Genomic DNA, 27,914 nt, shown 5'->3' on the forward strand with positions numbered 1-27,914 from the left:
AATATATATATATATATATATATATATATATATATATATATATATATATATGTTCTCTCGTTAGTTAAATTCAAAGAATGTCGTCCACGTTTCATAAGAAAATTTTGAATCATAGACGTTTATTTAAACGATGACGATTTCTATATATTTTTCGTTGTCAACGCAAACTTCGTTTTTTCCAATATCTTTTCTTTTCTTCGGGTTTATTCAAAACACGTCTACAGAATATTTCTAGTGAAGAATTGTTCGAGTACGAAGGGTTGATCGATCGCGAACGGTGATGTTCAGCGTTCGAATGGCGGGGAACGCCGGCGGAGGCGAGGGTCGCGTCGTTCACCGGTCGCGTGTCGGCCGATCGAGGGATTCGGTCGCTGGTTCGCCAGGGGGATCGGGTGTTGCGAGGCCCATGTCCAAATTTCACAATCGCCAAGGCCGCGCGATCGGCCCGCCGCGGCGTGGACAGTGCGTTTCGGCGTTAAAATTAGACAAGGAGTTCCTATAGTTGACTCAGAGAGGTTGAAACGGGAAGAAGGGGCCAAAGCTCGAAGCTCGAAGCTGCACGTATTTTTAGAGGGTTGGCAACGACGGAAGCGACAGCTGACCATTTTACCGAGCCGACGATAGGCCTCTCTTCGAGGGCTAGCCCCTTAACCCCTTGGCCTGTGATTTCTCTCTCGACTCTGATTGGAAAAAGAGAAAAATTCTAATCATATGTTACGCTTATATTTCCTTGTAAGTACAGTAGTTGATTACTGAGGAGTAATGTTTACTTTGAATTCGCATTAACTAAGTAATATATATATTTCTCAACTCTGATCGATACGGCTACTTTGTCGTTAATAATTTATTGGAAAAAGAGAAAAATTCTAAGCATATGTTATGCCTATATTTCCTTTTAAGTATAATAGTTGATTACAGAGGAGTAATGTTTACTTTGAATTCGCATTAACTAAGTAATATATATATATTTCTCAACTCTGATCGATACGGCTACTTTGTCGTTAATAATTTATTGGGAAAAGAGGAAAATTCTATTCTAATAAATTTTTATTAAACGTTCCATCCAACAATGACACCAAACCTTGCAAGATACATATCTATTATCCTAAAATCAAGACTAAAACTAAAATCGTTAATAATTCATTGGAAAAGGAGAAAAATTCTAAGCATACGTTATGCCTATATTTCCTTTTAACCCTTCGAACACTGTAGGCTCCAATATTGCACCAGTTATAACATTAAATATTTTAATGAATCTTAAAGACACTACCCCTACAACTATTACATTTCTCACGCGTCCAAATTCTGCACTAACAAGGAAAGTAAAAGATCTAAGAAACGTCATAGCATTTTCCATTTTCGCTAGGGATACCATAAAAATTAGTTACAGTCGCTGATAGGTTAAAAAAAACCATCTCACTCGTAAGGCAAGGGGTTAACACGTTGAATGCCGCACGATTTCATGGCGGAAAATACAGAAAGTGGAAAAAATCAAATATTAAATTATTCGATTGAATCGCATTACCGTAACTACACAGTCCATCTAGCTGAACGTCACCGCGTTAGATAGTATTGTCTATGATATAGCAATATTTTAAAATAATCGTCGTTTAATTTATTGAATTGCGTTATTATTGCACAATCCATCCAGCCGAAAATCACCGCGTTAGATAGTATTATTTACAATACAGAAATATTTTCGCATAATCGTCGTTCAATCGAGCGAACTAAAGTCGACTCGATTGGGGGTCACCGGTGACCCCCATGGCATCCAACCTGTTATTTCCTTATCGGCGATAACGGAACGTCGGGCAAACTGTGTCGGCGGTTTATTCCCGAAAGCCTCCGACGTGATCCGCGCGATCCATCGATCGGCTTTTTGCGAGGATCGGCGAAGTTGCGCTACCCCGGGGGAAGTTGCTCGCCCTCGGAAGACGAGAGGCCGTTAGGAAGACGGAACGGTGTCCTTTGAGAAATCCCCGACATCTATTTCCAAAATGGGTCGTGCGTAAGAGCGGCGAGGCGAGGCGAGGCGAGGGGGGCCTCGTAGAATACGCCGCGACACGACGCACCGAAAATAATCCACGTGCCGTCGCACCCATTCTCGCGCGCGTATCTCTCCCCGTGACGGAAAATAAAAAACACGGACGAACGACCGCGGGCGCGATCGTCCCGTGGAAACAATGCGCGGTCGACGATCGTAAACATCTCGCCTCTGATCCGCCGAGGTGAAAAATAGAGCGGGCCGTTCGGCACGGCGAGGATATAAATTCCGACTTCTGTCTTTCGTCGCTCGCCCCGAGCGATCGGGTGTTCGTTTCGTTCGACGCTGGATTCACGGAACCTGATGATTTAATGGGTATTGAATTTCTTAACGCGTTGAGCGCCATGGTGGTCACCGATGACCGGAGCGTCCGAATTTCTGAAGAGCAGTTATAAAGAAAACACGATTTTGAGTAAAAATATTTAGTAACATAAGTAGCTAGATCATAGCGTAATCATCATTAATAATTGTTTTTAACGTCATCTGCCTTTATTATTAAAGAGTATTACTATTCGAAAGAGTAGAAATTCTTATGGCAGTCAACGTGTTAAACATTAAGGTGAAAGCGATAGTTGACCAATTAAGAAAAATCGTTCGCGTGATGGCAATAAACGTTCGCTGCTTCATTAAATAGAAACTACGCGTGAAAATGCTTCAATTGCACTATGTGTCGAAGCGATCTTTTAGAAATAGTGTTATACAAATTGTATAGATGCTTTTGAGATACTTGCGTCTCTATTGTTTAACGCGTTAAGCGTCATTTCGAAGAACCTTCGTCTAATTATCAGAAAATATATCGCTATCTATAAAAAAAGCTCTGGTATCATATTCTCATGTAATATATTTTAAATAGACGATTATTTCAAACTTAATATTTCTTTAAATGCTGTGGTAATTAGCAAAGTTATATAGCTAAGAGTCTATAAAAACGAGATTTCTCGTTACCAGTACGCAATGTGTTAACAGCGGCCGGCGAGAGGCTGAAGACGTGCCGTCTGATCTTAACCGACCGCTATCACTTGCGTTGACTCCTCGTCGCCGTTGCTTCATTGTTTCCGAAGGATGCACGCAGGAAGATCGCGTTCGAAACGTAGAAGCTCGTTGCTTGCAAAATGCGAACATCTCGGTTGCCTATTAGAAGCGAGGATTCTCGAAAGAGAAGGAAGAGTGCGCGCTGACGGTGCACACTGTATTTTCGACAATGACGCGACCGCGGAGCTGCTATCGGAGCCAGTTGCTTCTGGCCGAACCGCGGAGGTGTCTGGGAAATATCAGAGGCCGCGTCGATTCGAGAGAACCTGCGAGAGATCGAGGATATCGAATCGTTCGACGCTTCGCATGACACAACTTGCTAGAAAATACAGCTGAACAGAGTAGACTAACTTCTCAGCGAAAAGAGAGAAAGGAAAATCAACGGTGGAAAAACTGATTGACGAGCTTTATTCCACGACAAAGGCAAACGGTAGTAGAATTAACGAAGGTCGTTTAAAGCGTACGAAACATAGATTTCGCGAGATTGCACATCGAGTGCTTGAGTAATGGAGAACAAAGGAACTGTTCATTGATTTCTTGCTGTTCGAGTAGTTGAATCGTTTGTTACTTAGTATTCCAAAGATGGAAGTTCGATGTCGAAATGTCGACGTATCGAAGGGTTAATCGTTAATGATTCGGAATCGAAGCTCTTAAGCTGTGTCATTGTTTACTACTTTATGTAACTAAGTATTCGAGTGTGTAACTAAGAGTTAAATAAGGGAAGACGCGGGATTTCAAATGAAATTTCGGAGCTGTTTGTTTAACCGCGATATGTTCGATGTTAATCGACGAGGAAGAAGAGACTGCGAGGAATCTGCTACACGATTCTCGGGTTCCTAATAGCTACGTAAAAGAGAAGACACGCCGCACCAGATGTTGTTCACACTTGGTGGTTATTACTTATAAGTGACAGTAATACCGTCTCATTTCCTGGCCGCTCCACTTTGCGAGAGGACCAACGAGAGAGGCCCGCAGCGTCGGCGCAACGCGACCGATTTACCGAAGTCGGTCCAATGGCGCGCCGCGACGGGCTTCGCGTCCCGTCAACTTCGTCGTGACGGACGTCGCGCTTCGAAATCGCCACGCGCGTCCACTCGAACGCGGTTCGCGTACCGCGGCAAGCGGATTTCGTTCGCGCACCGGCTGCGCTAATTGCGTGATTGTTTCCTCCCACGTTCGTTCGATTCGAGGAAATCGCGTCGCGAGAGAATTTCAGGGAGACGTTGACGGCAGAGGTTGGAAAGATGGAAGGTATGATAGCGAGAAACTGTTGTAGTTGTAGGAATTGTGGGGATTGTAGAGATTGGAGACACTGGGAGATGTAGGAGCTATGGAAGCTGTAGAAATTGTAGAAATTATAGAAATTATAGAAGTTATAGTTACTATAGGGACTATAGGAACTCTATGAGCTCTAAAAATTATAGACACTATAGGGACTATAGAAACTGTAAAAACAATAAGAACTTTATGAACTCTATGAACTCTAGAAGCTCTAGAAACTCTAGAAACTCTAGGAACTCTATGAGCTCTAGAAACTATAGACACTATAGGGACTATAGAAACTATAGGGACTAGAGAAACTGTAAGAGCAATAAGAACTTTAGGAACTCTATAAACTCTATAAACTCTAGGAACTCTAGGAACTCTAGAAAATATAGACACTATAGGGACTATAGAAACTGTAAGAGCAACAAGAGCTCTAGGAACTCCAGAAACTCTAGAAACTCTAGAAACTCTAGAAGCTCTAGAAAATATAGACACTATAGGGACTATAGAAACTGTAATGACCACAAGAGCTCTAGGAACTCTAGAAACTATAGACACTATAGACACTATAGCCACTATAGCCACTATAGACACTATAAGGACTATGGAAAATGTAAGGACAATAAGGACTCTAAGAACTCAAGAAACTATAAACACTATAGGTACTATAAAAACTACAAAGACAATAAGAACTCCAAGAATTCTCGAATTCTTCCATTGACTCGACAATCTCAGGAAAAGTAGCCGTTCCTTTTCAATAATCGTACAGGAAGGCGCTCTAGATAGGCGATTTTGACCCATTTGCTGTCCCCAGTGTCCAACCTTCGAAGCGACGAGGACTCTCGTCAAGTGGATTCCATCGTTTCGCAGAGTCTCCTCCGAGGAAAAAGGCACGTCGACGGCCAAACGACGCGCCGTTGCCCGTCTCGACGGGCAATCGCAACGAAAGCGATGCTCCGATTGCGAGGCAAGGGCAGAGCGTATCGCGAATGGATCCCGATACATCGGGTAACGATAACGCGATGCCGTTTATCGGCTGTTTCGCGTGGCGCGCGGCTTAATTATTATTTATGTGGGTGCTTCGCGCGCCAATGTAAATACGATCGATCGCAGCATGCAGTATCGTAGCTTCGGCTAAGAGTATGCAACGTTCGAGCAAACGATAGCCTAATTTTTGAATGAAAATTAACTGCTACTTAGTAACTCGATGAAAAGAATTACGATAATCTTGTGTAGGGTTTCTCGCAATCCAATCAACAATTGTTCCTAATTGCTCCAACTGTTAATCTAAACTCTAAGTAATTTTATATTACCCATGATGAAAATTAACAATTTTATAACGTTACTTAGACCTGTTACTTTCCTTCTCAGTACATTTCGCTGCGTGAAAAATTTGATAATCTTGGGCTAACTTTCTTAAGATTCATTCAAATATTCGATATAACTGATACAATATTGTAGCCTACAGAGTTCAAAGGGTTAATACTGTATATAAAGCACTCTTAACATACTATCACTCGCACTGTTAACCCTTTGCACTCGAGAGGTGACTCTCAATCTCAGATTGGTGCATCAAAAATTGTAGAATTCAACATTAAGTCTTAAGTAATCTGTCGATACGTGAAATGGGGAAATAAGATACCATTGTTCCCCTTATTTGGTGAATAGATTCCTCGTTAAGTTAGTCGAAAAAAATGTCATCTATACCTCATAAAGATAAATTGAATATTTCTAGTGACAGTTTTTTCGAGTGCAAAGGGTTAACATCTGAGATTCAAAAATTCCTTCGCCAGCTTCTTTCGCAGCTATCGGGAATTCCCGAGCAGAAACGGAACATGCGCGATCGATCGTCCGCGAGACCCGTGTCAGAATCCGTTAACGAGCAGTCTGTAAAGAGAAAATGGATGATCCTTCGTTTCTCGTCCTATCAGTCCCTCCTATCAATCATTGCAGGCTACTCGAAATGATCCAGGGCGCCGTTACGATCGGCGGACGCAGCGTCGGAGGAACGTCTGTTCCGCTCGATTATCTCCGGGAAGAAGTTCGAAGCAACCGTCGTCCCGAGTCGTTCTCGGGGAAACGGTTAATTAAACTTCGAGCTCGAAATTAGAAGACGTCGGCGACGGGACGATCGGCTACCCTTCGGCTGCGTCGAATTTCGCCCGGATCCTCGCGCGTCCGGCAGCAGCCTCTCGCTAACGATCGTTCGAGGCCGACGACGTGACGTCTCGGCGGTTTTATCAGCCTTCTTCCCGTAATTACGAGCCGTCCATTAATCGTGATAACGGAATTACGAATCTCGCCGTTCCAACGCGGTCACCGTGCCAACTGTTCGAACAATGGGAATGGAAATCGCCGTCGTGCGCCGACGCGACGGATCGTTTCCATTAAACCGGCTGATTCGAACGTCGCGGCCAGTCGTTAGGGTTAATCATCGTTACTGCGACGCACAATGGGAACGTTCTTTATGCTGCGTTCGAGATGAAACGTCGCGGAATAAGGGGGAAATACGCGGACCGACGGAGTTTCGACTTTGAGAACTGGTAACTCTGTTGTGCTGTTATCAATTTGTCGCGCACGTTGAATTTGTTTCTCTATTTATACGTTTCCATCGAAACTAGTATCCATTCTCATTGAAAAAGCTTCGTAATGTAGGGCTATTAAAATCAAAACTTACAATCACTCGCGATATCATAGTTACATATTGATAGAAGGAAATTATAGGAAACGGAGATTTTCTATGAGTTAGAAACTGGTTGAAGCAAGTGCTCTATATTTACTGGAGTACCTGTGTTTCAACTTTTACTACAATCACTCGCGATATCATAGTTACATATTTATTGTAGGGCTACTAAAATAAAAACTAAGGTTAAATATATTAATTACGCGATGTGGCTCTAACGAACGGCGACTAAATTTGTCAATGGGCCTGGACCATCTATCAGGCCCCCAAGTATCAAGGGGATGCACAAAGATCAATTGAGTGTTTTCGAAGGGTACTTGCAGTATCACCACATAATGCAGAAGTTCTGTTAAATTTGGCTAGAGTATTATCGGTACAACAATATTTAGATGATGCAACATATTTAGCAAGACGTTCTTTGGAATTGCAACCCCCAGATCGTAATGCATGGGAACAATATCTTACTCTTCGTAACAAAAGTATAACCCCACCACATGCTTATCTCTATACCTTACAACTTTCGCTCTGAGCACTCCCTTTCACTCATACTTCCGAAGTTATCGAGCTCCGTCGAGAAATCGGCCGTTCCGCCGCGTCGGGACTGTCCGCTGACGGCGCACGACCCCGCGATAAAACTCGATTAGCCCGCAGGTCGCCGGAAATTAACCTGTCCGAGGGAAACAAATATTTCTCCCGGCGCGTTATTGTTTCGCGCTCGAACGCGACCGATATTTATAGCGGATTCGCCCGCGGAATTTCGTGAAATCCGCGAAAGAGAAAGCGGCCGCCGAAATCTCCGCGTTAAATCGGGACGCGAGGATCGCCTCTGTCTCGCGCGTGAAATTCCGAAGCGTGGAAAGCCGACGCGGTAAATCAGCGTTTAACAGCGAAACTTTTCCTCGCTTTCTTTCGTTCGCCCTTGCCGGCGTCGACCCGTAATAACCCGGCAGCGAGTATTTATTTTTTACAAAGGACGTTCTTCAGAGATGACAATAATAATAATGAATCCTTCGACACCGAAGAGCATCGGAATAACGAGAATGAAGCTTGGAACCGCAGGATCGTTGGTGCAACGATTTAACCCCTTGCCCTGTGATTTATTTCTCAATAAATGAGGTTGGTACAATTACTTCGGCATTAACAATTCGTTAGAAACCGAGAAAAATCCCAATCTGACGGATGTTGCATTTTTTAATGATTTATTTAGTATCAGCTTAAGTCGATTTTGATTCGTGCAATTATGCGAATACGCGTTGCAATAGTCTGGTTTTGAAGTTATAATTTTCTCGATTTATATGGACGAACATGTAGTTTCCTAGAAACAATAGAATAATAATAAATAAATAATAATATAATTTAGAATAAGAAGAAGAATCAATAATATAGAAATCTATGGGAATTATGATGAATTTGACACACAGTAACCATGTTTGAGAAAGTCAGATCGATGAATGATTCCACAAGTTAGAATTGTGATTTCGAACGCGAAGGAAATGTAACAAATATTGCAATTCATTGATAAAGTAACGAAAGGAGAATTGAAAATACTATTAAAAATTGTATAAAGAACAGAATATAAACAACTAGTTTCGTACAGTAGATCAGGAAATCCAGGTTGATCCTCTCGAACTCGAAAGGAAACCGCACGGATGAATTCGCTGGCGGACGGTTCGTTAGCGCTGATGATTCGGTCGAATTACCGGTTTGAAAATTTCATTTTAAATTCTACGTCCACGTTTCATCCTTGATTTTATAGAAGATACTTTCAGAATCTACGCAATAATGTATTCGCGGAACGTCTTTATTGTAGACCGAGTACAGCAGCGAGGAAGCGGTAATTAAATACAAGAATATCGGATGGCACTACTGCGATATCTAATTACTAGCAGATTTCGCGGTTGCATTCCACCTTTCGTTCGTTTGACTTCGTGTTCATTCTTGAATCATTCGATTAACACAAACTACCGAGCAGTTCAATTGACTTTTGAAAATTTTGGTATAGAAACTCCAAGAGTGCATCTGTCCAGACTTTAATTGATTTATAATTGAATTTGCGTAGTCCTAAATGGCAAAGTTTCGAATGGTGTTTCGTATGTTGAACTGAAAAATCGAAAGTTATTCTAGTAACTTCTTTAGACTCTTTTAGTGTTTGATAAATTCCAAACTACCTTAATTTGTTTCATTTCACGATAATTTATAAGTTCGAAGAAGGAATCGTTTATATGTAATTAACCAGTGTCGAAAGTCAGAAGTCGGTTAAAATATTTTTAAGAGAACAATGTCTCCAGTGTTTTCAACGTTCTTTAAATAAATTACTGTTTCGAAGGTTTAATGTAGAAGGCGATCTTCGCGTAACGAATTTGACACGACGACTGTCACAAAAACCTTCAGAGTTTTACGTCTCGCTTATTCTTCGGTGGCGAAGACAAAGAGGAACAGTTACTTGTTGTTTGGTATCGGAATGCTTACGTCACACTATTATCTAGTAATTTATGAAATACTTCCGTTCAATATTAATTACCTGACAAATTCTAATTATCGTTAAGTAATTTGTGAGCTCCGGTCATCGGCGACCGACGTGGCAGTCAACGTGTTAATTTCTCAGAGGAAAATTTGTTACCCTTCTAATAATTGCGAAAAGACATCAGGCATGGGTCATTCATTCATCATTAACCCTTAGCACTCCAGATGGTTTCGTAATTTATCAGGAACTGCAACTAATCTTTATGGTATCTCTAGTGAAAACGAAGAATGCTGTAACATTCCTTCAATGTTTTATCTCCCTTTTCAGCACAAAATTTAGATGCATGGGAAATCTAATGATTTTAGGGTAGTTTCTTTGATTCGTTAAAATATTTGATAACTGCAATATTGGAGCCTACACAGTTCAAAGGGTTAAAACACGTTTGCCAAGCAATACCGAGGAATTAACAGTATAAACGTCAATCCATGAAAACGATTTTATGGTAGTTTCTTTGACTCGTTAAAATATTTGATAACTGCAATATTGGAGCCTACAGAGTTCAAAGGGTTAAGACGCGTTTGCCAAGCAATACCGAGGAATTAGCAGTATAAACGTCAATCTATGAAAAGGATTTTATGCTAGTTTCTTTGACTCGTTAAAATATTTGATAACTGCAATATTGTAGCCTACAGAGTTCAAAGGGTTAATCCTCTCCTCAGGTTTCCTCTGATAAAAATTCACGTAACTCATTTACCTTTACTTTCCACCTAATCACTCGACTGTTCACGGTACGAGTGTACACACACGAAACATCTACGCGTTCAGCGTTAACGGAAATCGCCGTCGGCCGAGGAAATTAGTTGGCGAGCTCGTTTCCAGCGCGGCCCGGAATCATATCGACGCAAACATTTAAACGATTTACTTTTCGAAACAATTTATCGGAGACAGGAAACAGGAAGTTCGCTGGAGCGATGCACGCTATATATACTTAACGGAGCACCTGGCCCGCGCGAAAGTTTAATTGGGAACGTAAACGGTCCCGACGAAACTTCCGTTGCAGCGCGCTGCAGCGTGTCCTCGCTGAAAAATACGCAGCTGGATCCCCGGACGGCCCTTCGACGTACCGTCAACTAACTATCCTCTGTTTCCCTATTTCCCTGCGCTTTTCCCTCGCCTCGGTATCAACGTCGCATACTTACGACGTTGATTAACCTAACTACGACGTTATTAACATATATTTGGCGCACGGCGTACACTGCGACGCTTATACGAGGCGCTCGGAGTCGAGTCGACGCGATGATCTTGAGAAATTTCAATGGAGTCAATAATATTCTCAGTTATTCGAGGATTTACTCGGTTTCCCTAGGTCAGGTCTTTCCTTTCATAGCTTCGAGAAATATCTGAGCTAGAAATAACTTAACCCTTGGCACTCGAGATCAATCAGCGCTCTAGCGAAAATGAAAAATGTAACGTTCCTTCGATCTTTTATGTTCCTTAGTACAAAGTTTCGGTGTGTGGAAAATCTAATGATTTTAGGATCCTTTGATTCATTGAAATATTCAATATTGTAACTGGTGCAATATTCGAGCCTACAGAGTTCAAAGTTGACATTTAGAGACGAAATTTTCGTATTTCGAAGACTAGGTCCTAAACAGACGATTTAATTATTTAAGCAGTAAGAGATCGGCACATACTTTCCCTATTTTCTATTGTTTAATTGATGTTTAATTCAACTTCATCTGGCGAAGTATGTTTTAAGAACCGTCGTCCGCAAAGGGTTAAGCGACATTAACTTCTCTAGACCTGACTCTGCATTTGCTTTAGAGCGACTTATATGGCACGTATGTAAAATACTTGGTTCGGTTTATCCGCTGCGTTTCAGATGTGTGAAAATGATACGAATAACATATCACGCGAAACAATTCGCAGGGAGTAACGCGGGCGAAGTTGAAATTCTCCGCTGCAATTTCGCTCGCGTTCTGCGCGGCCGATTTGTTTCATTCAGGAAAATGCCATAGCAACGAGCATTTCTACTATAACAAACTTAACCCTTTGCACTCGGAAGGTTTTCACTAGAAATATTTGAACATTTGACGATGAGATAAAGACGATATTCCGTGAAACTAATTCGAAGAGGAATCACACGTACATCGAGGAACAAAGCTATTTTATTTAAATATTTCCAAATTGGTGCATTATAGGAAATATAATATTAAATATCAAATTTTATAAGTTCCACTGTATGAAGTCAAGTGGTGAGTGTCACCTCTCGAGCGCAAAGGGTTAACTGCGAAATTCGTTTCTTTTCCCAGTGAATCATCGACGAAACAGCTTCATCGAGCAGAATTTGCGAAGGAAAACATAGGACAAGGGGTTAACCACTTCGCGTACTATTTACTTTCGTCGCTAAGCTCGTGTAACATTTCACTATCGACAATTTGGAAGAAATACACCAAAATTTTCCGTTCTACTTCAAGTGGAAATTTCATTCGAAGATAATACATTGATAATAGCAAAGTAGTTTGCTTTGATCCGTGGGTAATGAACAACATTGATTCTTGTTAAATTTTTCTAGAAATCTTCGTCACGAGTCTCACTCGTCATTGTACAGCAAGGGGTTAACTTGCGGTGTAAGTGCCAGTGTATAAACACTAAATTTGTTTATTAATAATCTTGCATATAACGATATTTTTCGAAACACTTTGGAAAATTGACATTTCTGTGACAATTGCCTGTCGACGTGTACGCGTCCCCGACGTTCCTGCAACAGAAGCGTCTTTCCACCGCGAGTGGTTTGTTAACGGCGCGTTTCCATCTCCGCCGTATAAACGCGTCAGCAATAATTATTACAATCGAAGGCAGAACGATAGGTTATCCGCGAGCTTCTGTTATTCCCCATTTCTCGCGAGCTAAATTATATTTACGAGCTTCGATAACCGAGAGAATATCCTCGGAGTTTAGGACGGAGTTACTAGTTAAAATTCATCGATACCGAGCGTCAGCATAATTTGTTTACGTTGAGGTGTAGAGACGCTCGCGATTAAAGATATCACCCGAAGCTAGCGCGAATCCTTGAACCATATTGATTCCGTTCGAATTTCGAACGACGCTTCGCAGAATTCTTCGGAAACGACGAGTCGGTGCATGAACCCGATGTTCATTTATTTATTTACACTCCCAACGGAATAATCCTTTGGATGTAAGGTCGAGGTGAAACACGGGAAAGGAGACGATGCGACGATAACAGCGAATTGTTAACGCGTCGAATGCCGGAGGATTTAGAGCAAAATACAGAAAATGAAAAAATATATTAAATCATTCGATTGAACTGCGTTATTATTGCACGTTCTAGCTAAATGTCACGGAATTAGCATTATTTGTAATATATAATAATAATTGAGACAACTGTAGTAATTCAATTTGCTTGGGTCACCGGTGACCCCACGATAGCCAACGTAACCATTTGCCCTGGAAATGAATTTAGAGATTTTAGTCTCGCGCGATGAATTTTATTTTCACCTATTTCATGCAGATGTGTGCATTAATTTCATTTGTTAGTCATTTTGTATAGAGCGCTACATTTCGAAACAATCTAATATGCGTAACGCAACAAGATTATCAATGTATGAGACATCGTTGGCCATTTTTAAACAGAAACGTCTCGACGCGCGTGGCATGTCTTTCGATTTACTGCAATTCAATCAATTAAATGACCATTTAAACGACTTAAAAATATTTCTATATCATAGACAATACTACCTAATATGGTGATGTTCAGCCAGATGAACGTGCAATAATAACGCCATTCAATCAAACGATTCAATATATTTCCCCATTTTGCGTCCTTCGCTCTAAATCGCGCGGCGTTCAACGTTAATAAAAAGATAACCGTCAGATACAAATTCGGTAAGCACGGAACACATCGAGTCATTGAAGCGAACAAAGCGGCATGTAGGAAGGGACGAACAAACGACGAGTCGAGACGTGCCAATCGACAGTGGAACGGCGAAACGGTGGCACGATCGTCGGGGGAGTAAAGGGACCGGGGCGCGATCGGCGAAACAAAGGTTCCAACTTACGGGCAATCGCGACAAAATGGCTGGTCGGCGAGAGGTCACGTCCCGTCGGCGAGAAGCATAGTCCTCTGTTCCAGCGTTCTCTCGTTAATTTCGCGTCCGAAATTCTGGCGGCCACTAACGCACCTCTCGCGTCGCGATAAATCACTGGGTACATAGATCGTGTACGCGTTCCCCTACTCCAACGGCTGTTTGCAAAGCAAAGTCGAGACCGGTGTTTATGTCTTAAACAGAGCAACGATGACGCACAATGTGTACGGGAAAGGTCGACAAACTCGCCGATCGAACGGCCGGTGATCAACAATTTTTGGAAACGTGCTCGAGTGGGAATCCTGGCGATACGATTTTTCGAAACGTACAGCCCTGTTTTAACCCTTTGCACTCTGTAGGCGCATCTTAGTCGTCAATTGATTTGATACGGCGAAATTATGGAGTTAGACATTTAATATTAAACTTTGTATGATGTATCGATATGTAAGATATTGAAATAGAACAGCTTTCTTTCATTTATGTGCGAATTTCGTTAAGTCAGTTTGAAAGAATGTCGTTGGTATTTGATTAAAAAATGTTGAGTGTTTCTAATGGAGAATTTCTGGAGTGCAAAGGGTTAACGATGAATTCGGTCGATTCGATGTTAACCCCTCGGAATATGAATTCTTTCTCAACTCTGATCGATACGGCTGCTTTGTCGTTAATAATTTATTGAAAAGAGAGGAAAATTCTAAGCATACGTTACGCCTATATTTCCTTTTAACCCTTTGAACTCTGTAGGCTCCAATATTGCACCAGTTCTAATATTAAATATTTTAATGAATCTCAAAGACACTGCCCTACAATTATTCGATTTCTCACGCGTCCAAATTCTGCACTAACAAGGAAGATAAAAGATCTAAGAAACGTTATAGCATTTTCCATTTTCGCTAGGGATACCATAAAAATTAGTTACAGTCGCTGATAGATTACAAAACCATCTGGAGTGCTAAGGGTTAAGTACAATAGTTGATTACAAAGGAATAATATTTACTTTGAATTCCAATTAACTAAGTAATATATATATTTGTTGAATCACGTAGAAAATCTCCACGAGTCTCACTCGTAGGGCAAGGGGTTAAAGAATGTCGCCTGTAACTCATTGGAAACTGTTGAATATTTCCAACAGAAAACTCTCGAGTTCAAGGGTTAATCGAACTACCTGTTTATCACGTTTACACAGGAAAACCTAATGTCAAACGTTCGTCCTCAGAGGGTTGAGCCTTGAGAGTCGAACCGTAACCGTAACTTTAACTCGAATTTCCACGGCCTACGAGCAACCCCCGTTCCCCCAAGGACGACGCAATAAACCGTCGAGCGGGAGTCCCCGAATCCGCCGTTAAACAGAGCTCGAAGCAGGTGTTTGCGTTCAATCAGCGGGGATTCATTTCGGCGGACCGCCGAAACGCGATCGTAATGGCTTCTCTTTCTGATTGCAGTGCCCCGGGGTGCCGGAGCGAGCTCCCGCGGGGATTACCGCGGATCCACGACGCGTCGCAGATGTACACGCCGCGAGGGGGTCCCGTGGAGATTGGACAAATTGAAACCGATGCTGCGCCGCTCGACGGTGGCCCGGGGAAGAACCTCGGATCCAGCTAGCGGTTCGGAGCGGCGGTAAAGTTCGTCATGGCAGCGGGGCCTTCGGCGCTCGGCTCTCGCGAGGTGATGAGGTAGTGGCAGTCAGTCGATTTATCTGAGGCGAATCCGTGGGAAGATTCTTCTCTACAGCGAAAACTTGCGGACACCGATCGAACGACCTGTCGAAGCTGACTGGCGACAACCCTCGGTCAGGCGCAATGTGAGTGAGAACAGGATGGCGCATTGTAAGGCCACTTTTAAAGAACAAACTGTTTACTCGAATAAAAACATGTTTATTATTACATTTGCTCTATGACATTGGCGGAAGCGATTTCTGAGCGTTTGTTACAATAAAAAGTAGCATGTTCCATACATAATACACGTTTACACTTTATGCACTCGTTCTTAGCACTAGGTTTACTTATAAGCATCACTTGGCAAACGTTTATGTCAGTTTTGGTTAAAACAAGTTGTACAAGAATACGTATCGTAATAACCTAATCTTGAATCCCCACTTCCAATATCTAAATGGTCGAACATCAATTTTTCTAGGGACAATAGAATAAACCGGACAATAAACTTAGGCTTAGCGCATGTAGTGCACCTTCTCTTGCTAGGCGTTTCCAAAGTTTCCACTTTGTCTTCTTCTACGTTTCGTCTGAAACATTTTCGCGTATAATCAATATCGTGGTATTAATGGTATTTTCAATGTTTTATTTAAGAAAAAACAGGAATCGATAATTGACACATTTCCAACAAATCCAAACGCACCCCACTCTCACCACCACGCACTCATCATCCTCGCTTACGTATTCTTCGGAAAAAACCCAGCAACCCTTGGGCCTTATCTCCATGAGTCCCTTCCTCTTTCGCGACCCTTAGAACGCTCGCTGTCACTGTCTTAAACCTACGATACTACAATATATTCGAAGATATTCGACAGCAATTTATAATTTCCACCCTGTATAATTCTACCGCGACCGAGCGCGATGTGCCTAAGAGGCATGCTGCGACTCGCACACAATGTTCAAATGCCTACTGCACATTATAGGTCGCTGCAGAAAACGAAAAGCTACTGAGGCCGGTAACGAGCACTTCGATAGGACGAAGCAAACATTGTGCCCGTTGGATCGGTTGCGCCCGGCTGAGGGATAAACGAGCGAAGAGTCGAGAGATTCCGATCGAAGATGGTAACGTGAGGTCGGATCGGGCTGTCGTCGGATGCTGATGACGAGGCGGCCGCAGAGACGCGGAGGAAAGTAGCCGGGAACGATGGAAACGAGCTACGAAGCGTTCACGGGCACCGGTTACAACGATGGCGGGCAGTTCTCGACGAGCCTGCCGATCGACGCCGACTCGGAGGCGCCGCTCGAGTGCAGGCAGGAGAATCTGACCGGGCTGTTCGATTTCATCATCTGCGGCGTGCTGATCAACGTGATCGGCCTCTTCGGGATATTCGGGAACGCGATCTCGATGATCATTCTGTCGAGGCCGCAGATGAAGTCGTCGATCAACTACCTGCTGATCGGACTGGCCAGATGCGACACTATACTGATCGTCATCTCGGTGAGTCCGGTTGCTCGATTGTAACGGGTACGAGTTGTGTTTCGACCCTTTGCACTCGAGAGTTTTCTTGCTGGGAGTTCTGTGTTTTCTGATGAGATAGGAATGATGTTTTGGAAACTTAGTAGTTTCGAGAGTAGTTTCTTTGATTCGTTAAAATATTTGATATTGTAACTGCAATATTGGAGCCTAGAGTTCAAAGGGTTAACACTAGAACTACCGTACCAGTCAGAATGACTGGTTTCGATTTTTTTGTTTAGCAATTATTGACATCTTTGAGGCATTGAATCTTCGAAATGATTTTGAGAATAAATAGCTTTATTTGAATACTATAATGAATCTCTGAAGAAACTAAAAATAATCTGTCGTTACAATTTTTATGGAAATTTTATATTAATCGTATTAAATGCTCGGTAGTTCTAGTGTTAATTAGTCAGACAAGAGATCAGCACCTAGTATTCTTTTCTTCTGTTAATTAAGCAATCCATGTATAATTTAGCTCGACCTGAAGGTTTTGTATATTTCAAAGAATCTTCGTCCGCAAAGGATTAATGTTGAATATCAAACTTTACAATTTTTCACTATAAAAATTAGTTACAATTGATAGATTGCAAAATAACCTGGAATACTAAGGGTTAAACAGTAAATTCCTCGGTAGCCAATCAGGACTATAAAAATTCATTACAATTGATAGATTACAAAATAACCTAGAATACTACGGATTAAACAATTAATTCCTCGGTAGCCAATCAGAATATCGAATCCTCTTCCATTGTAACCTCGACATCCTCAGGAACATCGAATCGCGAAACTGGTATTCAAATGTCCATCAGTGCCAAAGGGGTGGCTTTCAAACCGCGAAACGCGTCCGCTTGTTCCATCCCGTAACGGCCGCCGCGATGGCCGACTTCAGAGCAGCTCGAAATTTACGCGAGCACTTCCGACCCTCGGCTACCGCCGAAGAGCGTCTTAAAAGGGTTGGCCGCTAGTGTCGGCATAAATTCCGCGGAGGTAAAAAGGAGAATGAAAGATAGAAAGGAATCGTCCCGGCTGTTGCTCGCCGCGCGCCAGCCGACGTCGTCTAAACCAATTCCGTCGCCGAGAATTTACAAGTGACGGCCAGCCCCTCGCGTGCTACGCCGCAGCCGCGACCGCCCGTTAATTTATTACGCTGGGAAACACGAAAGCTCGAACAAGTTGTTGCAAGCGAAACGAGTCGGCGTGAACGTCGGGCGTGCGCCAGCCCGCGATTTAAACGCGACGCGCGACCGCGGAGTTACTCGGTGAACCTCGAATCAGCTTTATCAGCACTTAGCTCTACCTGCTAACTGGCGATGTTATTTTCATTAACTCTCCTTTGTTATTCCTTTTTCCGTTTGTACCGCTTTCGTCGGTGAACTCTTGCGGATGGATCGTTTTAACACTAGGTTTACGGAGTCAATTTGAGTTTGATTGATGCAATTATATCAATATGTACTTTGATTAACTATTTTTGAATCTCTAACTTCCAAGATCCGAATGAACGAAAATGAATTTTTCTAGGTGTAGTAGAATAAGCACAGTAAATGTAAACCTAGTGTTAAGTTTCTAATTGTTGCTTGTTACGTTCTGCGAAGATAGGATTGTAATCCTCAGCAAGGAACATTAGATTATCGACCTTGGACTGTGGGAAGCACTAAATTTGCAACGTTTGCAACGAGGTTTTTCAATTCCAGTCTATTAGATCTTCAATTGAACTCTTGTGGATGGATCATTTTAGGTTTCTAATCGTTACTTGTTACACTCTGCGAAGATAGGATTTCGATTCTTAGCAAGGAGCATTAGATTGTCGACCTTGGACCGCGAGAAGCACTAAATTTCCGTTTGCAACGGAAGGGTTTTCAATTCCAGTCTATTAGATCTTGAATCCTAGCTCGCGTCGAGGCAAAGGTTGTAGTCTACGCCACGCCGATGATCCAGATATACGAGTTCCCGATGAAAGTGGCTGGAACAGCTCTCGTGCAGGACAGAGAGCTGTTTACCCGCGGAAAATATCATCCGTTTCGCCGTCGCGTTACGTAAACCGCCACGGTTACATCGGCAAATGAACTCGCCGTGGTCGATACCAGGATCCCCCGGGTATCCGACGTTGCTCGACCAACCATCCGCAAACGGGCTGTCTCCCAGCCCGATTTCCTCGTTCGAAAACGCAAATACAATCGGAAAAGAACGTTGATCCCGGGATCTGAAGTTTCGCTTAACCGCTCCCGCGCGGATTTCGCGCGGAAAACACATGGATACAACCGCTTTCGATAACCTACGATGCACTTGAATTTTATCTATGGTTTTTCGTTGTGTCGCTCACTGTTCTTTTATGTAAATCGTGTAAGCAGTGTATTCCTGGGTTGCATTGTTCACTATTATTTCGATTAAAGAGAATACTGTTGCGCTACTCAGCGTTCGTCTGTGCGAGCTAACGCTGTGGATCCTTCTAACAAGATTTCTCTGAGAAGCTCTGGTGCGCAAACTGTTAACCCTTTGCGCTGGGACGTGATTCGCCACCACTTAATTTGACTATAATGATAATTAATCACTTGGCTAACGTGGGACCTCCACTGGCGAACTCTCAATCAATGTTCATAATTTGTTCGACCAATTACCGAGATATTGTATAAGTTCCACGTTAATGAAACCAACCTTTACTTCAAAAGTAGAGATATAGACAGGCAATAATGATAACCAATAACTTAGCTAACATGGGACCTCCACTGTCGAACTCTCAATCAATGTTCATAATTTGTTCGACCAATTACCGAGATATTGTATAAGTTCCACGTTAATGAAACCAACCTTTACTTCAAAAGTAAAGAGATATAGACAGGCAATAATGATAACCAATAACTTAGCTAACATGGGACCTCCACTGTCGAACTCTCAATGAATGTTCATAATTTGTTCGACCAGTTAGAGACATTGTACAAGTTCCACATTAGCCAAACCAACCTTTCGTTCAAAAGTAAAGAGATAGAGATAGACAATAATAACCAATGACTTAGCTAACCTGGGACCTCCACTGGCGAACTCTCAATGAATGTTCATTTGTTCGACCAATTACCAAGCCATTATACAAATTCCACATTAGCCAAACCAACCTCTAGTTCAAAAGTAAAGAGATATAGACAATAATGATAACCAATGACTCATCTAACCTGGGACCTCCACTAACACCTCAGACAGCTACCTAACTCTCATCATTCCAGGTGCTGATCTACGGGCTGCCCGCGATCTACGCGTACACCGGTCTGCTGTTCGACTACAAGTTCATCGTGTACCCGAAGATCGTCCGGTTCCTGTACCCGTTGTCGTGCATGGCGCAGATAGCGACGGTGTACCTGACGCTGACGGTAACCCTGGAGAGATACATCGCGGTCTGCCATCCCCTGAAAGCGAGGTCCTTCTGCACGTACGGCCGAGCGCAGCTGGCTGTGCTGGTCATCGTGATCTTCTCCTTCGTTTATAACCTACCGAAGTTAGTGGTCTCCCCGATATACATTCGTCTGTTCTCAACCTAGCCGAAAAGCTGGCCAAAAAGCTGAGCCGAAAACCTTGACGAAAGCCCGCTGTCCGCAGATTCTGGGAGATCGACTTCTTCACGGAGGTCCACTGGAAGTACAACGTGACGGTCTACTGCCTGTACCCGGCGGACCTCAGGAGCAACGACCTCTACGTCACACTCTACGTACACTGGATGTACTTCTTCATATACTACCTGTTCCCGTTCCTCGCCCTGGTGGTCTTCAACGCGGCCATTTACCAGCGGGTGAGGACGATCGATCGTTTGATATCGGTACTGTTATCTCCCCGCTCCCGGAGAAACCCGGGGAGTCCCGAAAACTGCGTGAAACGGATATAACTCGGAACTGACGTAGACGGTAATGGTTATCACCTTAGTTCGATTCTACGTAACCGTTTCGGACAGAACCGATATATCAGTCGATCGGAAGCCGGCGCGGGTAAGTCCGGGAAGCAAAAATTGAAGTTGATGCCTCGCCTTCTGATATTATACGTGTTTAGAAGCGATGCATAAAAAGGCTGACTTAGGAAGAACGAAGAGACGAGTGAATCCTTGAGTAACTAAGAATATTGTTTCTTCGATTAACCCTTTGCACTCGAGAGGTGACTCTCACCACTTGATTTGGTTTGCAAAATTATATATTAGACTTTATAATTGTATAATTCAATTATGATTGAATATTCCATATATTGATGCATCATACAAAGCTTAATATTATATATAAGACTTTATAATAGAAAAGCTACAAGCATATAATATTAAGCATCTACTATGATATTAAGCATCATACAAAGCTTAATATTATAAAGCCTTATATATAATATTAAGCTTTGTATGATGCATCAATATATGGTATATTCAATCATAATTGAATTATACAATTATAAAGTCTTACATATAATTTTGCAAATCAAATCAAGTGGCGAGAGTCACCCCTCGAGTGCAAAGGATCAATCAATATATTCTAGTGTCAACCAATTTGCACCACAAGCGCTTCTACCTTGTAATTTGTATATCACAAGAAAAAAGGAAAGATCGATTTCATAAGTCCAACAATCGCCATATGGCTGTATAGGTTTCTCATGTCTCACACGTTCCGAACCATTTTTACGCAATTGCAACAATTATGTCGGTGAGAATCAATCTTCCACTTTCTGTGATGCAAATGTGTTAATCACCGATGCCCAACCCGAACGCGGCGACTATAGCGTGCAAAGCGCGGTACAAGGAGCGCATCATTAACGTCCTTGGCCCCCCCGACGAAGGTAAACTGCAACGACGGCGAAACGCCGGGATAAATTTCCTATGGGACACGGCTCTCGCCCCGAAGCACCGTCTCACCCTCGAAGAACCATGACCGCCCCGTACCGTGGACGCATCCACCGGTACAGCGAGAGCAGAAGAGGAAAACAACGATGGAAATAGCTTCCGGTCGTGATCGAAACGCACGAGCAGCGAGAAACCGCGTGGGACGCGGACCTTCTGTTGTAACCCAGTTCCATGATAACCATAATTTCGGAGGGAATGACTCAACGGACGAGTCCTTCGATTCTAACGAGCGTCCGCATTACCATTCCCGCGGGGCCGACCGAAGGAAAATAGAAATGCGCGACGCGACACATGCGGGTCTCGGCTTTTTTTGCCTGATAAAACGCTTCAGATAACGCACGGCCGCGCGGTGACGTAAGCGCCACGGTGAATTGATTCTGTGGGTATCGACGTTGCGCCGGAGAAACTTCGGAACCGTGATCGACGGCCGGAACGCTTCGTTCTCGCGAGCGCCGCGGGGATTACCGTTCGCGACCGGAAGAACCTTAGCAACTTCGAAGTCGCGTATCGGTCGTCGATCGTCGTCTTGTCGATTCGTTTCGTTGAACACTCGCACTTAGCCGAGCACTTTAAAGGAAATTTCCTTTTCCCGCTGAAACATCGATGTTCGCGGTAGTTTAAGGGAGAACTCGCGTTTTCTGCGAGGCGTCGAGACCGTACGAAGCTTATGCGTTTGAAATATCGTGTAACAGAAGAGTAGGTATCGAGATTTTAATTAACCCTCTGTAGGCCCGTGTAACTTTAACCCTTTTAGTGCCAGGCGAGAAAAAGGTGAAATAACCGGCCGAATTTCATGGTTTTACTAGGGTCTGGGGAAACGCTCATAAAAAGCGAACAAGAAACAATATTTATATGATTCAAAAAGCATATTAAGGACGAAATAGAGAATAAAACGATGACACTAGTTTTTCTATGTTCATTGAAAATTATATAAATAACAAAGGTATAAAGGATCATAAAGAAAGTAAAAGTTGAGTTCTCTTACGAAACGTATTCGCACGTACAAAAAGTCATCTTTTCATCATAATTTTATATAGACCATTTACAAATGATAAATCTAAATCTTATTGAATTGTACAATTTAAACTTACAAAATACAAATTTTTTTTATATTATTGACGTCATCGAATAATTACATATATTCATCTACTAGACTATCGATAGTTATCTTGATCTTGCATAAACTATTATATTTCTGTTTCAAACATCAATGCTCAAAACATTAATTTCGAAATTCTATAATTTATCTTTGCCAAGTCAAATGATTGCAACGTCATCCATCGAATAATCTTGCATAAAGTATTATTTCTGTTACAAACATCAATGCTCAAAACATTAATTCGCCAAGTCAAATGATTGCAACGTCGCCCATCGAATGCAGACCTCGCTGAAACCTCGATAAAAGTGTCCTTCGGATTCTTCTGAAAGAGCAATCGCTTATTTTTCATACGCGCCGCTGGTTCTCTCACCGCGATTATGCTCAGACGACGCGACACCAATTTTCCAAATGGCGCCCGGCCAGATAAATCTTTCCGCGCGGTCTCCCGCGGACTACATAAGAAATTTCGTTTGCATCGAGGCGAAAAACAATCTCTGATCCTCGGAGACTCGGCTAACGGCGACGAGAACGTTCGAAAAAATATACTGCGCGTTTAGGAGACGTAAAAGGCGCGGAGCGAACGGTTGCAATCCGACGTGTTACGGACGCAAACAAACGTTCACACCCCCGCGACGTGTGACACGCTCGAACGTGTATTCCCATCCCGGTTTACGACGTCGACGACGAAAGTGGAAGCATCGAGGAAATATCGACGATATCGTGATCTCGGACGACAGACAGCTTCCACCCTTATTTTCCGTTTCGTGTGGGTTTATTCTGTAGGAAGGTACAAGGATTCCCACCCCCGTGCTTCTTTGCGACAACGGAATCTAAGGGTGGTCAATTTCTGGAATTTTGAACAGCGAAACTTTTAGCCCTTTGCACTCGGAAGCTTGTCACTAGAAATATTCGACTCTCCAATGAGACATAGGCGACACTATTTGAAACGAAATAAGGAGAAGACATATGTAAATTAAGGAACGAAGCTTCATTTGAGTACTATAATGAATGTCTGAAGAAATTGAAAATAATCTGTTGTTACAATTTTTATAGGAATTGCATATTAGTCGTATTAAATGCTCAGTAGTTATAGTGTCAATGGTGCTAACTTTTTCAACGATGGATTATTTATTTCTTGAGATTAACATGCAATTCTTCTTCGTTTCGCTTTAGTTTCTCGTTAGGATATATTTTAATTGCATTTGGCCTGCATTTAACGAGTACACACTTTATTATTTGATTTTATTGCGCGCAATGAGAGATTTTTCAAACTAAATTCCACACTTAACTGGTTAATTATGGAATAATAACCGGTGACATGGAATAGTTTCTACGTAAAATTACCGGTCAACAGTGTGTTAATTTCTCCGTTTCCACGATTTCGACGTCAAATGTTCCATATTAGGCGCCATTTTCTATTTACCTGAAGCGACCCAGGAAACGAAGAACCGTGAAACGTGAAAACGACGCCGGAAACGGACAGCCGTAAAGATACACTCGCCTGGGAGCACTCAGTTTTTCGTCGAATTTTGTCCACGCTAAATTAATGCCTGTATCGCGCGGCGGTCCGGGGGAGCGGGAAAAATAACGTTTCCGTGCCGAATACGCCCGCCATTTTTCACTTTTCGCTTCGTCCGGGGAACCATTAATTATTTCTCGCGTTGCCCCCGCCTGTTCCTGGCCGGTTCTCATTTAACTCTTCCCTTCGCTCGTTCCGGGACACCCTGGAAGAGAAACGACGCGTTACGGCGATCAATTAACACGCTGAACGCCGTGGGGGTCACCGGTGAACTCAATCAAGTCGAATTATTACAGTTCGATCAATTAACACTAGAACTACCGAATTACTTGACGATAATTACAAATTTGTCAGATAACTGATGAATGGAAATATTTCATAAATTACTAGATAATAGTATAATGTAAGGCTTAACGCGTTGAATGCCATGGGGGTCACCGGTGACCCCCGACCAAATCGAATTGCTACAGTTCACTCAATGAAACGACAATTATATGAAAACATTTCTATATTGTATATGATGCTACATAATACAATGACATTCAGCTAGATGAACGTGGAATTATAATGCAATTCAATCAAGTGATTTAATATCATATTTCTTCCATTCTGTGTATTTTCCTCTGCGAAATCGTGTGGCGTTCAACATGTTAATAAAAATAAGAATTTTGTGCTAGCTCGAAATCGTCTAGTCTACATTAACAAAGAAATACCTATTACAATATAAATAGAGGTGAAAAATGACAAATTACAATTTGTCAGATAACTGATGTCGAATGTGTAGGGCTACTAAAATAAAACCACCGTGACCCAGGTCATGGTCCTCTTGGTCATAAATTAGTCAGTGGGCCTGGACTATCTCTCAGGCCCCCAAGTATCGACACACAAAACCGTCTACAAATGGAAATATTTCATAAATTACTAGATAATAGTATAACGTAAGGCTTAATAAAAATAAGAAGCTTGTGCCAGCTCGAAATCCTCTAGTCCACATTAACATACAAACACCTATTACAATATAAATACAGGATGTAACAGTTCCGCGTGTTTCAGGTGAGAAAAGCGAACAAGGAGCTGCAGCAGCTGTCCAGACACCAGCGGCGCGAGATCGGTCTGGCGACGATGCTGCTCTGCGTGGTGATCGTGTTCCTAATCTGCAACATCCTGCCGCTCGCCTCGAACATCCACGAGACGTTCTTCACGGACCCGCCGCTCTGGCTGGTGCAGACCGGCAACCTCCTCGTCACGATCAACAGCAGCATCAACTTCATCATCTACGTGATATTCGGCCGGAAGTTCAAGAGGATATTCCTCAAGCTGTTCTGCAGCTCGAAGCTGTTCGGGCCCGGACGGGACAGCCCGGAGTTCCAAACGTACGACGAGTCGATCGTCACCAACATGACCAACATCGAGCTGAGGAACTCGATCAGGCACTATCATCTGAACAGATCCAGTACCATCAGCAGGAACAACAACGTGTCGAACGGCAGCACGCGGCAGAGCTTGAAAACGTCCGGCAGACCGGGCAGTCCGGGACCGTGCGTCTATTATCCGGCGAGAAGTCCCGTTAGAAGTCCCAGCCAGATGTCCAGGACGTCTAGTAACCAGAATGGCTGGAGCAAGAAGGACGTGGACTCGGTCCTGTAGCGAATCTGACTCCGAGTGCTTCGGGAACTGCAGTGTGACGTTGAACGAGTGGAAGTCTATTAAAGGGGTAGCTAATACCTACGAGCTTCAGGAGAAATAATCGACTTTTGTGAATCTTTGTTGTAATATCAGGCTACCAGGGTGTAGAAGTTGTAGCTTATTTTGTTATTGGTGATGTATGATAGGTTTTTGTAGTTTGATGTTTATATTGTTAATCAATTCCTCGGTATTGCTTGGCAAACGTGTCTTAACCCTTTGAATTCTGTAGGCTCCAATATCGCAGTTATCAGATATTTTAACGAGTCAAAGAAACTACCCTAAAATCATTAGATTTTCCACACATCCAAACTTTCTGCTGAGAAAGAAAATGAAAGATGGAAGGAATATTATAGCATTTTTCATTTTCACTAGAGATACCATAGAAATTAGTTGCAGCTGCTGATAAATTACAAAACCATTTGGAATTCAAAGGGTTAATAGTTTCAAATGATTGGAGCATTCTAAAGTAATTGACATTTTGAGTTCATCGTTTCTTTACCGAGGTCATTGTGAAACAAAAGGAATTCTGAAATATTCTGAACAATGTTCCATCAATCTTTAATAGAAATTATTTTCTTAGAGAATTAAGGCTACAAAAAATTATTATGTATCACCAAAAACTAACTAAGCTACAAAGAGACTCCGAACGTTACTATAACCGTCATTACAAGAAAAATTCACCGAGATTGTTCTTCTGACGTTCGTCAACTACCCCTTTAAAACGATCATCCGAGTCTACACGGATTCTCGCGAGTCTAGCGAATGTTCTCGACCGATTAGCTTCCAGAAAATCGGTGCGGGATCCATGATCCACGGTAGCGTACTCTGCAACGCTTCGACCGGAGAGCCGATCGTTCCGGAGACGTCGGTAACGTAGCGGCGACGTTCGAAGGAAACGTACGAGTGAGCCTAGAATCAAAACTCGATTAAAATTCTCTCTTGATTTACTGTTCGTGTCTCCGCACTTTCTCCTATTGTCGGCGTGAACGGAACACTGGACCGTAGATCGCTTGTGTGAATGTACTCGGACGGACTGCGGGGAGAAAAAAACTGTGCGCGCAATTCGCCGCCACCCCGATGTCATTCGACGATCAGTCGGACTCGCGAAACACGATGCATTTCTCGACGTGCAACGTGTGACTGCTTCATCGTGTGTATATATTGTATACAAAAGCATTTCAGCGTCATAAATAGAGGAACGTGTCTTCGCGCTAATGCGTAAGGTCGTCATTCGTGAACCATGTCGGTATAAACTTTGTGATAACGTTTCGTTCACGAGAAATGGGATATACATTTTCTTTTTTTTTATACGATTCACCGGAGAACAGACGAATGATTACCTTACGCAAATAGAAATCGAATGCAAGAAGGAGAATTGAAGACGCGAGAAATTATACTGTAAGAAAAAGCGTTTCCGGTATTACAGTGCACTACGTTTTAGCGAATTGTACATTCAACTGGTCGATTATACATGTTATTTTGATATATTCGCGCGGCACGCTTCGCTTCTGGAAGAGAGAAGTTGGATGAGAAAAAGAGGATACGAGTAAATGTAGATTTTCCGTTATTCTTGCTGACTTTTATAGGTATCGAATTTATAGCTTTGTCTTGGAAGAGATACAAACGTGAATGGAGTATTAAAGTCTGGCGCTTTTTATGATGTAGGGGAAATAAAAGTGGACGTGAAAGTTTGAGTGAATTTACAATCGGATCATTTTCTCGCTTAGAAAGTACACAAGGAAATTATCGGTGCAAACGTCTTCAATGTGTTTGCCTGTGTCTCGAGGGAAATATTAAGGTGCGAGAAACTTCTGTTCATCGTGTCGCATTATTATTGTTAATGTATTCTGATATTTTAAGGTGTATCACACGGAAGAAGGAAATGATTTATTTTTGTTACGATACGTTAATCTGCACTAATAAATAAAGACGTAATACATTTCATTCGTGGTTGTTTATAAACACGTCAAACGCCATACCTGTGTATGTCCT

At 42.5% G+C, this 27,914-nt stretch overlaps 2 protein-coding genes across 4 annotated transcripts in view; one reads left to right on the forward strand and one right to left on the reverse strand.

Moving 5' to 3' along the window:
• The window catches only part of LOC116432096 (uncharacterized), a 98,913-nt gene extending 85,137 nt beyond the window's left edge, over window positions 1-13,776 (reverse strand). The window contains exon 1 of the mRNA XM_031988456.2: window positions 13,569-13,776. The gene's annotated coding sequence lies outside the window, so the exon portion shown is untranslated. The remainder of the gene's footprint in view (window positions 1-13,568) is intronic.
• The window catches only part of FMRFaR (FMRFamide Receptor), a 44,770-nt gene extending 16,904 nt beyond the window's left edge, over window positions 1-27,866 (forward strand). For 2 of the 3 annotated variants that reach the window (XM_031988458.2, XM_076372307.1), the window contains exons 2-6: window positions 15,035-15,393; window positions 16,225-16,739; window positions 19,976-20,244; window positions 20,346-20,535; window positions 25,290-27,866. In XM_031988458.2, coding sequence (XP_031844318.1) covers window positions 16,446-16,739; window positions 19,976-20,244; window positions 20,346-20,535; window positions 25,290-25,883 — 1,347 coding nt within the window. In that variant the 5' untranslated portion in view covers window positions 15,035-15,393; window positions 16,225-16,445 and the 3' untranslated portion in view covers window positions 25,884-27,866. Of the gene's footprint in view, window positions 1-7,734; window positions 8,142-15,034; window positions 15,394-16,224; window positions 16,740-19,975; window positions 20,245-20,345; window positions 20,536-25,289 lie in introns of those variants that run through there. The other variant, XM_031988459.2, reaches the window with a different exon arrangement.
• The last annotated feature ends 48 nt before the right edge of the window (window positions 27,867-27,914 follow it).

This window comes from Nomia melanderi, chromosome 11 (genome assembly GCF_051020985.1).
Source record: "Nomia melanderi isolate GNS246 chromosome 11, iyNomMela1, whole genome shotgun sequence".
Lineage (NCBI taxonomy): Eukaryota > Metazoa > Arthropoda > Insecta > Hymenoptera > Halictidae > Nomia > Nomia melanderi.